Raw genomic sequence first — 15,162 nt, forward strand, 5'->3', positions numbered from 1 at the left:
CGGCCGTCGGCTCTGACCTGACCCGAGGGGTTGCAATTGTTTTCCAACCCACATGTTCAACACAATCCAAAAAGGAAATGGAAGAACAAAGGTGCATGATCTTCTCCTGAAGAGGAGATCTCATACATCTCCACAAGAGGAGGCCTTGTATCCTACATGGGGAGAAGGAAGGAGCTAACCTCTACTATCCAATTGTCTATTCTTAGCTCTAACCCTAGACATGAGCAGAGGTACAGCTATATATAGGCTCAACGCAAAACAACAACAACTAGGGACTAGAAAACTACACATGCGCCTAGACCCAAAGGTGCGCATGGTCACTCCTAGACAGTTCTAGCTAGATTTCTTCCAGGTGACAGCTTCAATGCAGGACGGTTCGGGGCTTTGGCCCAGACAGTCCCACAACACAGCAAAGACACTTATTATCCTTGCTCCATGCCTTCTCGATCTGAATTTTCATCTTCACGATTATTCCTTGCTTCTTCACGGTCCTCACCTTCAACCCTAAGCACAAACAAGGTTCAAGAATTAGTTAGCACACCATCCTGAGCCATTACCAAGTGGGGAGTCTGTCATTTTCATGAGCCCTTGGCATTGGTCCAATTGGTGCTTCCTCGGCCTTCTTGGGTGGCGGTGAGCTTAGACATGGTGATGTCTATGGAACCCGGTCACATTTTCTTTTTTTGAAGCTCATGTCAATATTGTTGCATCTTGTATTCATACCACTACCCTTGTCCCTCCCTCCAATTGGCATATTGTTGCATCATACATATTCACATTACCCCTTTGGACTCCCTAACCTTTGTCTCTGTCTCCACCAATGGGTTGGATGATATCTCCGTACTCAGTTGGACGTAGGATCTAGGGGCGGGATGATGACACTAGGGCAGGAGACAAGAGCAATAGACAAAATGATTAGGCATAACATGACATGACCAAGAGCGTGAAGAAAGGGACCAATACACATCATTTGCTTGTTTTTTTTAAATCAACCAAATTTTTTAGCCGCTCAATTGACTCCCGAGGGCTTTTATCTTTACCTCCATCTGTTTTCTTCTCTTCCCACAACGACCGACGAGATATATTCTAGCCGCACCCCGACACCTGCCCCTTGCCTCGCCTCCAGTGAGGCCTTGGGAGCCATCCCCGTCTAATCCGACCAGAACCTGCACCATCAACCTAGTGGCACGCGGCCATGCCTCCGCTAGTGACACCATGGCCAAAGCCCACCTCATATCCGGCTTTGTCCAATCCGACCAGAATCTGCACTATCAACCTACTGTGCCACACCTCCGCCGGCGATGCCACGGCCAATGGCAGCAAGCCCTCCCTATTTCCGGCTCCATCCAATCCAACTAGGGCCTCATTCGATTTAGAGGATTTTCATAGGAAAAACATTGAAACAAGAATTCTGACGAAAATTTTCTTATATATGCATTCGATTTGTAGCAAATGCGTACAAAAAATTTCGTAGGAATACTACTCATTTTCTGTGTTTTTGGAGGAAACTACATATCCATTCAAAGCTCATTTTGCGCGTAGGAACAAGGCAAGTCAATTTCTTAGGATGGCAAGTGACATCCTATCAAATTTCTATACTACTCCTAATTCCTACGTTTTGATTTCCTCCAAACCGAATGAGCCCTAGAACCTGTGCCATTAACTTACTGCCATGCCTCACCAGCGACGCCAAGTCCAACCACGGCGTACCCATCTCCAACATTGTCCTGGCAAAGCCTTATCGAGACGCTGCTGCTAAGAGCATCTTCAGCCGCGCCCCCAACAGGCTCCTCGGGAGATTTTTCAGCGCCGGCGCCTAAAAATCGGCCCAATCGCGCCTCCAGGAGCCTGTTTTTCACCGGTTTGGGCCGGAACTGGCGTCGGCGGACCCAGACTGGACCCGACGCACTGGGGGTGCCTGGGGGCGCCGGGGCAATCGGTTGTGGCGTGAAAGAACGGCGGGCCCGCCGAGTCAGCGACCCCGTGCCTCGTCGTCCTCACCTCGGTTTCCCGCGGGGAATCAATGCCAAGGCTGCCCCCGGTCAGCCTTTGATTCCTCACGGGCGACGCACCACCTCCTGCCACGCGTACACACGGCGCCCACACCCCCGGACGCTATATAAGCAGCGCCTCCCCTCGCCTCTGGCCGCACCCCGCCCACAGCCGCTGAGCTCTCTCTCTCTCTCTCCCCGTGCGTCGCCGCCGTCGAAGTTCCTCCCCTCTCTCCCCGTGCCCAGCCGCAACGATGGGTGAGAGGTTCCCCGGCGATGGGGCGGCGGCCAATGGCTTCGGCCACTGCTCGTTGCACGAGTGGGAAGCCTACCTGTTGTTTGAGACCAACGTCTCGGCGCCTCTTGACATGCGTGCGCCGGGGTGGTGGAAGCTCAGCATCGGTGGCGTCCCCATTCCCCCTTTGCCAAACATCACCACGCGCCCCGACTACTTCACTGACGAGGTCGACCACGTGCGGGCGTCGCAGAGGGAGGAGCAGCGGGCCCTCCCGCAGTATGCTGCCGGCAACCACGAGGCATGGGCGGCGTACTTCCAGCGCCGGCAGGCGGTGCGGCTGGCCTCCACCAACGGGGCGCCGGTGGTATGGGGGACGAAGAACGGCGAGGGCCGCCGCCTGTGGTGGGGCGCCCCGGTCGCACTCTCCACGCCGTCCTCCAACACCTCGAGGGCAGTAACGACCCGCCGATGACGTACCATGCCGTCCCGGCCGCGCGCGGGAGCGGCGGCCAATGGATGCCGAGGAAGACCGGCTCCTGTTCCTCCTCCTCTCACTCCTCCCACTCCTCCGGCTCGCCGGTGCTCTACAGCGTCAAGGCCGAGTCCGCGGAGACGCCGCTCAGCCGGCGCACCCGCAGCACCGGCGTCATCATCAACGAGGGTGGGCGCGCCTCCTTCTCGGCTCCTCCCCGCTTCGTCAAGCCGTAGACGGAGTCGGGGCTCTCCGCCGTGAAGACGGAGCCAGGGCTCATCGGCGTGAAGACGGAGCCCGGGTTGGACGACGCGGCAGCCTTGAAGTGGGCGCGCGAAGACTGGGCACGGACGGAGCTAGAGCGCCAGCGCCTCGCCCTAGAGAAGTTCGCCGCTCGGCACTGTGACCGCGACGAGGGAGGCGTCGTTGTCCTCGACAACGACAGCGACGACGACGCACCGCCACCGGTCCGCCAGTGCGACCCCGGGCAGGGGTTCAGCAGGGGCGACCACGTGAAGAAGAAGGACGACGAGGACAACGGCGGCGGCGACTTTGCCTCTCTCAGCGTGTTATTCACCCTGTAGTCGCGTTTATTTTCTTAAGTATTTTATCTATGTAAAAAAAACTATTTCAGTTCGCCGAAGTTATGTATTGTTTCGCGGAATATTTGTCCCGTTCACCGAATTTTAGTCAAATAAATGTTTAAAAAAATTAAAACAGGCACCTAAGGCCGACGGCTGGGAACCCGATCACCCCAGGCCGATTTTATCGCAGGTTCGCCCCTAGGTGGCGATTTTTCGAGCCGCCTGGGGGGGGGGGGGGGGGGGGGGGGGGGGGCAACGGTTGGAGATGCTCTAACCACCCCACCCCCGTCTTTAACCTCAGGCACTACTTTCTGACTCCCACAAAATCCACTGAAGCAATTTTAATTCTTGGGCAACGAGGATCAGCAAATCCAGGTAAAGCATGCAAACAAGAATAAGTATTCGCGCCGAGCATCCTTTTGCTTTTCTTTTTCCGTTTTCTATGTAACACCCCACTCATCATGTAACACCCCACTCATCGCTTGATCACCATGTTTCTTATTGCTTTCTTCTAAATCAATGAAGCCCGACAACCCGAATCTTTTAAAAAAAAGAATAAGTATTCACATTGACAAGCTTCTTTTGCAATTATACAACGTATTCTTGAATGAAGCAAGCGTGCGTCGTGACCTTCCAATCCGACCGGAAGGCCCCCCATAAATAATACTACTCCCTCCGGATCCGAGCGAGTACCTTGTTCACTAATGTAAGATGTTCTTTTTTCCAAGTGAAATGGGAGTTTTATTTCAAAAATGTAGAGTTATAATCCGCCGACAAAAGTTTAGTTGTACATGGATGACCTCTGCGAAGTCAACAAGCCGTACGATGATCAATTCTACCATGATTTACCAGATGATCTGCTACTCTATTTTGATCCCTAAAAATTTTCATAGGAATAAACTCCCTTCCTACATCAGATCCTTAATCTCTAAGATGAGATGCTCATATGCCGACCGGTCCAACTCATTAGAAGTTAGAATAGACAATGTCGTCGTCGAATCCGATTGAACAACCACCGAAAGAGTAGTATGCTCGATAGACAATGCCATCCCCTCCATTATCGCATGTAGCTTCGCCTCAAGAGCATCATTGCAATGACATAAGTGACGGTGTGCCGAGAAAATAACACTCCCGTCTCAATTCCCAATTCCTTAGTATCATGCCTGACCCTGCTGACCCGTGCCTGACCCTGCTGACCCGTCTTCGGCTAAAAAGAAGCCATCCACTGATAAAGCTACCTTGCCCGGCATCGGCGGCGGCCACGGTTTGTACCACGCTTGGGGTTTTTTAGTTGGTACCGTCAACCACTCCTCCTTCCCCATTTTTTCTTTCACAGTCTCTTCTGTACTATACTTATTTGCCTGCTGAATTGATTTGAAATAACTGTCCAAAAACTCTACTAAGACCTCCACCGGAGCAGCTTCTTTACCATGTGTTACATCTGTACGAACTTGCCGCACTCGCCAGACCAACATAATTATCATATCCTGCACTTTGTCCGAACAATTTGCAAGTACGTTCAGAAGCCACTAGCCACTCTTTTCCATTGTCCAGCAAGTACTCGTTCCCGGCAAAGGCCACCTAGAACACATGTCATTCCACAACGCCATTGCCTCTGTACACGCAACTAGTGCATGGAAAGAGCTGTCCTATTCTAATCCACAAAGTAGCACTAGTACGTAAGTGCCTATACTGCATGCACTTGGGTAGCCAGTGCCCCAATGACCGCCTTCCCTGCAAGAATTTTCACTTTTTTGCGGCACTCCAGCCCGCCAAATCAGGTTCCATATAGGCCTATTTCTAATGTAGGACGTTCTGACAGTACATTAGTGAATAGAGGGTGTATGTAGCATCAGTCAGGAGACTGATATTAAATACACCTGCTTATTTCAAAGAATTCAACGCCCCCATATGACAAGATTACGGCTGCAAGCATAGTAGAACTATAATTCATAATGCAGTGTCGGTCAGGAGTCTTAGTATGCACCAAACCTGCTTCTTATGTCGAAGAATTCAAAGCTACCAACTGTTCCAGATTTTCATAGCATGGTTTCTTTTTAGTCCAATCACATTGTAACTTACTCCCTCCATAACATAATATAAGACGTTTTTTGACACCATGATAGTGTCAAAAACTTCTTATATTATGTTACAGAGAGAGTATCATCTTAAGCTAAGCCATGGTGCCTGCAGTTTGTCCATCCAAGCCAACAGCAGTTGTCCATTGCTGGGCTCACACTGAGAAACTTGACCTATGTCTCATGTACAATTACGAAGCATGCCGTAAAAAACAAAATGCTAGCGAGCTCTTACATTGACCTAAGAAAGCAGGAATTTGGTTTCCATGTGTGTGTGTGTGTGTGTGTGTGTGTCTATATATATATATACACACACACACACACACACTAAATGTGATTGATGGAGAAATGTTCAGCGATTGTTCTGGGTATGATTATTTCGCCTGAGGCTTGTGCTAGGCAGCCGTTGTCTTGTCATGTGTGTGCCTTCAATGGCACTGAAATCCCTCTCTTACAGTCTCATGAACATCATTCCTTAAACGCCAGTTCGCAGACCAAGGCGATATGATCACTTCCCCATTTCTGTCAACCAACAGAAATAGACACAATTAGTAAGATGTCATGAGGATACAGCAGTTAACCAGTAAAGAAGCCATGAACTGAAGAGACAAACATGCTGCTTCTGTCTCTAAACATTTTAGAAACTTCATTTTAAAATTAACACTTTTATCTTTGTCCAGGGGAAGGAGAGGCAAAGATAAGGATACCCGGTGGTGGAATGATGATGTCCAGAAGGCGATTAAAGAGAAGAAAGATTGTTTCAGACGCCTATACCTGGATAGGAGTGCAGACAACATAGAGAAGTACAAGATGGCGAAGAAGGCCGCAAAGCGAGCTGTCAGTGAAGCAAGGGGTCGGGCGTATGAGGACCTCTACCAACGGTTAGGCACGAAGGAAGGTGGAAGGGACATCTATAAGATGGCCAAGATCCGAGAGAGGAAGACGACGGATATTGGCCAAGTCAAATGCATGGACGGAGCAGACCAACTCCTAGTGAAGGACGAGGGGATTAAGCATAGATGGCGGGAGTACTTCGACAAGCTGTTCAATGGGGAGAATGTGAGTTCTACCAATGAACTGGACGACTCCTTTGATGAGACTACCATGCGTTTCGTGCGGCGAATCCAGGAGTCTGAGGTCAAGGAGGCTTTAAGAAGGATGAAAGGAGGCAAGGCGATGGGCCCTGACTGTATCCCCATTGAGGTGTGGAAAGGCCTCGGGGACATAGCGGTAGTATGGCTAACCAAGCTTTTCAACCTCATTTTTCGGGCAAACAAGATGCCAGAAGAATGGAGACGGAGTATATTAGTACCAATCTTCAAGAACAAAGGGGATGTTCAGAGTTGTACTAATTACCATGGAATTAAGCTGATGAGCCATGCAATGAAGCTATGGGAAAGAGTCGTTAGCGCTTAAGAAGAATGACAAGCGTGACCAAAAATCAGTTTGGTTTCATGCCTGGGAGATCGACCATAGAAGCCAGTTTCTTGGTATGACAACTTATGGAAAGATACAGGGAGCAAAAGGACTTGCATATGGTGTTCATTGACTTGGAGAAGGCCTATGATAAGATACCACGAAATGTCATGTGGTGGGCCTTGGAGAAACACAAAGTCCCAGTAAAGGACATTACCCTCATCAAGGACATGTACGATAATGTTGTGACAAGTGTTCGAACAAGTGATGTCGACACTGATGACTTCCCGATTAAGATAGGACTGCATCACAGGTCAGCTTTGAGCCCTTATCTTTTTGCCTTGGTGATGGATGAGGTCACAAGGGATATACAAGGAGATATCCCATGGTGTATGCTCTTTGCGGGTGATGTGGTGCTAGTTGACGATAGTCGGACGGGGGTAAATAGGAAGTTAGGGTTATGGAGACAAACCTTGGAGTCGAAAGGGTTTAGGCTTAGTAGAACTAAAACCGAGTACATGATGTGCGGTTTCAATACTACTACTCCCTCCTTCCATCTATATAGGACCTAATGTGTTTTTCAAGACCGCCTTTGACTATTGATAAGATTAATAATACATGAGATATATAATGTGAAAATTATATCATTGGAAGCTCATTTCACGTACGAATTTGACGGTATGCTTTGTGTAACTTGCATGTCATATATAATTGCTCTAATACTTGGTCAAAGTTAGCCTCGAAAAACGCATTAGGCCCTATATATATGGAAGGAGGGAGTAGGTGTGAGGAGGAGGAGGTTAGCCTTGATGGGCAGGTGGTACCTCAGAAGGACACCTTTCGATATTTGGGGTCAATGCTGCAGGAGGATGGGGGTATTGATGAAGATGTGAACCATCGATTCAAAGCCGGATGGATGAAGTGGCGCCAAGCTTCTGGCATTCTCTGTGACAAGACAGTGCCACAAAAATAACAAGGCAAGTTCTACAGGACGGCGGTTCGACCCGCAATGTTGTATGGCGCTGAGTGTTGGCCGACTAAAAGGTGAAAAGGTGACATGTTCAACGGTTAGGTGTGGCGGAGATGCGTATGTTGAGATGGATGTGTGGCCACACGAGGAAGGATCGAGTCTGGAATGATGATATAGGAGATAGAGTTGGGATAGCACCAATTGAAGAGAAGTTTGTCCAACATCGTCTGAGATGGTTTGGGCATATTCGGCGCAGGCCTCCAGAAGCTCCAGTGCATAGCGGACGGCTAAAGCGTGCAGAGAATGTCAAGAGAGGTCGGGGTAGACCAAATTTGACGTGGGAGGAGCCCGTTAAGAGAGACCTGAAGGATTGGAGTACCACCAAAGAACTAGCTATGGACAGGGTTGCGTGGAAGCTTGCTATCCAGGTGCGAGAGCCATGAGTTGGTCGCGAGATCTTATGGGTTTCACCTCTAGCCTACCCCAACTTGTTTGGGACTAAAGGCTTTGTTGTTGTTGTTGTTGTTGTTGTTGTTGGTATAGTGTATGCCTGTATGGTAAGAACACTAGCTCTATGAAAACAATGGCACTTGATTTTTATTACGAAATATTTTCATAGTAAGTCATCTTTTTGCTACTAGCATATTAGGATAAGAAACCATAGTCAGTCACACATTGGATATTGTGGAAAGTTTAAACAACGCATATTGCAGACGTATGGAATATAAGAAAAATATTCATAAGGTAGTACCTTTGTGGGGAATCCATTAGCTTCCTTCAAAATCACTTCCGGAAATGTATCTAGCACGCTAACAGTCTGAAGATCTTCAGAAGCCCTTCATTGTATATTACAAGGTTGTCAATGGCAGCAAATTAAATTGTCAAATACTGGTGCACTTGAATAGCTTAAGAGTTTCAATAAAGCTTGCTTACCATATGTAGTCCACTGTCCCCATAAATTTTCTGTTGTAACTGGTTACCAAGGGCTCCTTATTGGCATCTTTTGTCCCGTTAAAATCCTGATTGATGAAGTTATCAGTAAGCACCAACTATGTTCTCACAAAAGCCTGAAATATACTAGTACTTGTACAACATTATTCACTAAAACAAAACTGTACATTGCTTTCTGCTTTTAGAGTTAAAGAACTGTAAGCACAACTTGCCCAAATGTTCGATAACTCAGAAACAGATAATAGTGAATGTCCTGGTGTTTTCAGTTACAGATGAATGGTGAAAATGCAGCCAAGTAAATTAAGAAGGCATCAGTTACCTCCACATCTGTGTAGACACTCCTTACTTTCAAATTATGTTCCACATAAGTACATTCTTCCTTCCCAGTAGCAGCCTTTATTTCATCTACTGTCCACCTGTATGGATCATTATAGTACCCTCCATAAGGAACCACCTTGTGAGCATGTTGTGAACCATTTGAAATTTTTGGCAGCTGATCATTATCCACATGTAAGCATTCATTATCACCAGAGAACTCTTTGAAGGAGGTAGGGTCAGATATCACGTTGGAGCACAAATTTTCATTAGCTGCGACATCATCCTCAACAGAACAAGCATGATTTCCAAACTCTTCTGGACAGGAATACAAGTCTAAATGGTTGTTGATTACTTCAGGAGTACACTCATTGCCACAGGAATCTGAAGTAGTACTATTTATTTGATGTGTTAATTTTACTGGAGATCCTGTATTAATTTCTTCTTCTACTCTCATATTACCCATTTTACCCCGTGCATCAGCAGACTTTAGAGAATCACTGAAATGGGATGATTCTGACCCGGGAGTTGTACAATTGTTATGGCCAGACATAGATTCATTGCACTTTTCCTTTTCACCAGGGTTTTCTTTTGATATATTCAAAGACATATCTGATTGAACACTATTTCCTTCAAAACCACCTGTGACATCTTCACAAATCACACTCCCAGACAAGTCTCCCTGGGAATTTGAATCCTTACTGCTAACACCTCTTAATTCTCGGACAGAATCTATACGCCCAGATAATTCAGATGAAAGTAGGTGTCTGCTATCAATTGCTTCACTTGAATCTGACTGGAAGGCCTCATCACATACATCAGTTTGTGAACATTGGACACCACCAACGTCAGGTTCTTTTGATTCAGCTTTGATTCCTCCAGAACATTCTTCAGAGGAGCTGTCAACAGCCGCACCTTCTTCACGTTCAGTTGCCTTTGCATGGGCTTCACCATCAGAATTACAGGCATCCTTTGCAAGTCCTGCGAAACAGCTTGATAATCCTTGCTCGTCAAGATTACTAGGGCCAGAAGAAGATATATTGTTGCCAAAATATTTACTCGATTCAGAGTTAAAGCAAGATGTTGAAGCAGTAGCGGTCAAAACAGGTTCTCTTCCAGCAAGGCAAGAATCTCTGACCAAACTTTTTGCTTCACTTTGATGCTTATGGACATTTCGAGTAATTATTCTTCCCTCTCTACCATTGGTCGTGTATAAAGGTGGACGGAATGTATAACTGATACAAAGCAACCATTGAAGTGAAGATAGGTTAGGATTTTGCAGATACATTGTGGCGTCCAACATAAGTACTCAATAAGTGCACTTCCATCAAGTAGAAGATTTACCGAGATGTGTTAGAACCAGTATAAAGCCCATGTGAACTAGTTTGCTGCCCTGATATAGCATTTCTTGCAAGCCCAAACAAATTTAACTGCATGATTGTGAAGCTTCATAAGTTTCAGCTCCATGATATAACATTAATGCTTAGTTAACTGCAGAAAATGACAATTTGTTCTACCTTTTGCTCTAATATAAAATTGTACAGCGGGCTCTGGGCAACATACAGACCTTATTAGTATTAAAAATGAGTATAACAGCATAAGAAATAGCGAAGTAGAATGGACTCTTGAATGCAAATATACATAGTTAAGTACTAGAATATTACCTTCGGTGTAGCGTTGAAGTCCCCACAGAGTATTACTGGAGCATCATTCCACCTCTTAGATGTAGCATAAGCTTGGTCAAGCAGTGTCCTTATCTGTAGGAAATAAAGTCAGCATGAAATTAAGTGCATAAGGATGCTAGTGGTAGATAGTCAAGAGCAAAAGAAACACTAGATGATGCTTCATACAGCAAACCAGCAGAGAGAAGGGAAAGGCACAATGGACAAATCTTTAAAAGATGCCAAGAAAGTATCACATGATCAAATATCATAGCAGAACTCAACAAAGTTACATCGATGTTTTTTACTAAATAATGTCTAACACAATGTAATGTTCTTACCATGTTAAACATATGCTAAACTAAAGTTAGACAAATATGCAAACAAAACCTTGATTCAATTACAAAACAGAAATGCATGTGTCAAGCAGCCAAGTCAGGAGCAAACGAGCATTGTATCAGCAAATACATGAAATTAAGACACAAGTATCAGAGGAAAAAACAATATACCTGGCCAACTTTTATGTCCCCTCTCTTCGGATTATAAAGAACATGAATGTTACATATAACAACTTGTTTGGCTTGTTGCGGATGGATAGGGCTTTGAGACAAAAAGAACAAGCATAAGCATGGGTAAGTCATACAAATATGTGCTTCATTTCTTCTGTCTTAAACAATATATAAATATGATACAGTAACTAACCACAAATCTCAAACACAAACACCTGAGAAACAGAAGATAGCACAATAGCAATTATAAGTATGCTGGGTATTGCAAATCACAATTACCTAGTAGATAAGTGAGTAGACCCAGTTTGCACATTTCTTCGAAACACCGACTGTACATTACAGCAAAAAATGGTTAGCAGATTTGGATGGCATGCAAGACTGTAAGCATAGCAGTAGCACCCAAAAGAAAAGGCTCAAGTGTTCATCTAATTGCCCATAATCCCAAACTCACTTCTAAAACACAAAGCTGTGCAACATTATCCCGAAGCCCAAGCTTATTGAACTCAATGTCTTCTTTATAACACAACCGGAACCTGGGAGTGGTAAAAGTCTTAGATAACCATAAGAATGTCCCTATGAAATGAATTGAAGAAAATTTAATATGGTCACCCCGAATTTTGGATAACAACCGTAGATCAAATTTTCCACCACACAAAGACAAACAAGAAAAACTTGAATTGATTACCTTGCTGTCCTCCAAAATATGGCACATCCATCAACAGCATTTCCGGTCCGCATCTGTGTCACCATTCAGCAAATGTGTAAATCACAGTCATGAACTCAAAAAAAGTTTGTTCCTATTCCCTCAATGACAAAAAAAAAGATTCAATTCCGCAAATGCTACACATATTTCAGTCACTTCCGTGAACACTGTAAATGAAAATGCCTACAATATAGCAGAGTGTAAATGAACTTAGAACATTACCTTCCATATGCCGCTATATCCTCGGGCTGACATTTCTTGCTCAAGGTCTGTAAATTTGTCTACCTCCTACAAGTACAAAGAAGATGGTTACAAAAAGAAACAAAAGTTCAAGCAAGGAATGAAATGCTGACATTGAATGAATAGAGACCCCCCATCAGATCATATATTGTACTCCCTCCATTCACAAATAAGATGTTTTGGATATTTCAATATGGACTACATACGGACTGAAATAAGTGAACAAACACACTAAAACGTGTCCATATACGTCTGATTCTGAAAAAAGTTAGAACATCTTACATTTGTGAACGGAGGGCGTACTTACTTAAGACTGACTTCCATGGACAAGAAAGAAAAGTGCTCATAACATATATTCATCAATTGGAGTTAGGAAATTGGCATATTTTTATCCTTGCCATGACTTGAGTTTGCCAACATCAGCACAACCTGCTGAGATTGGTGCAGTACAACAGCTTTTCTTAAGAATTACCTGAAAACATATAATATCTGGACGCCACCAGCTGATCTCTAAACCTATCCTATTCTTACGCCAGTTCCAGTCCATGATGAATGATGGTATGTCTCTATAAAGATCTTGGTGCTCCTGGGCCAGATAGTCCGCCAGTATATTGTATGACAGAACCTTAAACCTCTCTGCAGAATCAAAAGTCCATACTCAAAATACAAGAGCAAGAACTGTATTCTTTTACAAGAATAATGAGGATCTCGCACACATACTAAGTTTGGAAAATAACACAAGCAAAACTCTCCGCAAGCATATCACAGATATACCGACACATTTAATGTCCCTTAGCACATCAATTAGAACTGTCGCTTCACAGTTCACGACTCCAAAGGAAATAATGCTAAATGTACGGAGTTTTTCTACAGGGTTGTACGGGCTGGGGATCGTGCGCTCTTCTAATCCCCCCCCCCCTGATTTTCACCAGTGGGCCCGCGCCCCTTAATCAATCCCCCGCCAATCATTGCTAAGCAGCCTGTAAATCCCCCGAAAAAACCTGTACATCTAGCATTACTGCTCCAAAGGCATCTATCTAGATTTGGAAATCAAATTCTCCAAAGGCATCTATCTAGATTTGGAAATCAAATTCCAAGTTCTTCATCATGAGAATAATACTAGCTATAAATGACACGGTTGCAATCATTATTAAGAAAGCTTTCAGTTATGAGATAGAGCTAGGAATAATTACTATAATAAGTAAAACGAGTATAATGCTTGGACTTGAGAGTAATGCTCCTATGATGGTTTTGCAACACATTGCTGCAAACAAATAAATGTTAAGCATTGAGATGCTACCAGCATGGCGAGGTGGCAGCTTCTGCACAGATCGCCACTCTCGTTTGTACTGTGCCAGACTTGGATGCAGCTGCGGCGCCGCAGGTCGGAACCCAGCATTCTGTGGCAGGAACCCTCCATTCGGTGGCACAACTCTGTATGGCTGTGGATGCCAGTGACCGTACTGATTCGGAGTCCCATAGCCGTACTGAGAGCCTGGGAACGGCGTCTGCGGCGGATGGTTGTAGTTGTACGGCACAAACCCGTAAGGCTGAACCTGCAGCTGCGGCTGCGGCTGCGGTTGAGGTTGGCCGTAGCCATATACGTACGGCGGCGGCGGCTGGAACTGCGGCCCGTGCCTGTACTGCGGTGGAGGCGCGCGAGGACCCCCGCCGCGGCGGACGGAATCGTTGGCAGCGGGCTCAGTACTGAGGTAAGAATCGCCGCTGACGAGCTCGGCGTCGGCGTAGGCGGAAGGCGGCGGGGGGCGGGAGGAGTATCCGCGGTGAGGTCGCGAGGATCCTTGGCGCTGCAAAAGGGCAGAAGGGTAAAGGGGGGTTTAGATGTCAGGGATTGATAGGGAGGAGGAAGCCCAAAGGGGCACGTACGTTGTAGTGAGAGGACATCGAGGCGGCGCGACGGAGAAAAGCTGAGGGGACGACGCGCATCCCTTTTGGTCACGGCGGTGGCGGCAACGGCGGGCGGCGACCTGGGAACGGCCGCATTCGACGAGTCACCGGGGGCGGCGGTGTTGACTGCTGGCGCGGCGACGAAGGGAACGGAGGCGGTGTCGCTGCGGACGCAACGCCGAGGCGAGCGCCTTGAGAAGGGCGTAGGCGTACTAGGCTTTCCCGTCTTCCTTACACTACCTTCATATCAGGCCCTTGATTTTCGATCGGATGGTTCGCAGGAAAATGCCTTGCATCTGCAGCAGTATTGTTCGGATAAGCTTCCATGAAAGAACATATATTGCCGATTGCCCCCAATCTGTACCTACCTAAGTATAAAGTCATTAATCCTCTTCACGTAATAAAAAAAATAAAGTCATCGGTGTTTTTGCCAGTCCATCGCTAATTTTCGGTCGCGCTCCCCTAGCCCCGCCACCCTAGCCCTCGCCCGCGGCCGCTCCGGCCTCGGCGCCCATCGCTTCCGTGTCGATGGCCACTCTGGCCCCGTCGCCCACCCCCCTAGCCCAGGCATGAACTGCTCCCCCTACCCGATGGCTGCCCTCGCGAGCTCCGGTGGCTCGTCTTCATCCCCTCCTCGGTCGGGTCCATCGAGGCCACGTCGTCCTACCACAAGGCGCTGGTTGCGCGCGACGCTCACGCTTTCCTCGCCGCCGTTGCCGAACCGCCCCTCGCCGCCACCTCCCGCGCACTGCGTGCGCTCTGAGATCCATCTACTCGAGTCGCGTCCTGAGGCCGCCTTGGAGTTGGCCAAGGAGCACCGTCGCAAGCGTCCCCGACGGCAGTCGGGCCGCTCCCGCGGTCTTCCTCCCCACCCGTCCATGGAGAATGCCCCCGGCGCCTTGGCTTTGGTCACCCACGGGTTGAATGCCAGCGTGACATCTGTTGCCGCCGTTGCCGCTTCTTCGGCCATAAGGCCCTGGACTGCACGGCGCCTCGCTCCTCCTCTCCTTCGAGTCAGGGCACGGCCAAGTGCTACTTGTGAGCTGTGTTGGTATTTTCTTGAAGAGGATAGATGATGCAGTACAGTAGAGACAAGTATTTCTCTTAGTTAAAAACTAAGGTTATC

General features: G+C 47.0%; 1 protein-coding gene across 2 annotated transcripts; it reads right to left on the minus strand.

The window, feature by feature from the left end:
• Window positions 1–5,297: 5,297 nt before the first annotated feature.
• On the minus strand, window positions 5,298–14,235 carry LOC125544028 (carbon catabolite repressor protein 4 homolog 6-like). 2 transcript variants are annotated; one of them, XM_048707558.1, is made up of 15 exons: window positions 14,016–14,234; window positions 13,429–13,936; window positions 12,601–12,764; window positions 12,111–12,176; window positions 11,871–11,923; window positions 11,637–11,718; window positions 11,465–11,514; window positions 11,186–11,276; window positions 10,680–10,772; window positions 10,533–10,565; window positions 10,360–10,445; window positions 9,020–10,250; window positions 8,683–8,768; window positions 8,501–8,585; window positions 5,298–5,885 (listed from the first exon to the last, which is right to left on the minus strand). In XM_048707558.1, exons 1-15 carry the CDS (start codon window positions 14,073–14,075, stop codon window positions 5,832–5,834), a joined length of 2,742 nt encoding a protein of 913 aa, XP_048563515.1. In that variant the 5' UTR covers window positions 14,076–14,234; the 3' UTR covers window positions 5,298–5,831. The 2 variants fall into 2 exon arrangements, with proteins under 2 accessions (XP_048563515.1, XP_048563516.1); XM_048707559.1 differs by lacking the exon at window positions 10,533–10,565 and having other exon boundaries at window positions 14,016–14,235.
• Window positions 14,236–15,162: the final 927 nt, after the last annotated feature.

Source organism: Triticum urartu, chromosome 3 (assembly GCF_003073215.2).
Source record: "Triticum urartu cultivar G1812 chromosome 3, Tu2.1, whole genome shotgun sequence".
Taxonomy (NCBI): Eukaryota; Viridiplantae; Streptophyta; class Magnoliopsida; order Poales; family Poaceae; genus Triticum; species Triticum urartu.

Bases quoted from the DNA above. Each gene is read 5' to 3' on its own strand.
- LOC125544028 (XM_048707558.1), bottom strand. From the start codon at position 14,075: ATGCGCGTCGTCCCCTCAGCTTTTCTCCGTCGCGCCGCCTCGATGTCC. The intron at 12,177-12,600 runs GTAATTCTTAAG...TTGTACTTGTAG, and splicing joins CAGATATTATATGTTTTCAG to GAGGTAGACAAATTTACAGA. The intron at 8,586-8,682 runs GTAAGCAAGCTT...TATACAATGAAG, and splicing joins GGGACAGTGGACTACATATG to GGCTTCTGAAGATCTTCAGA.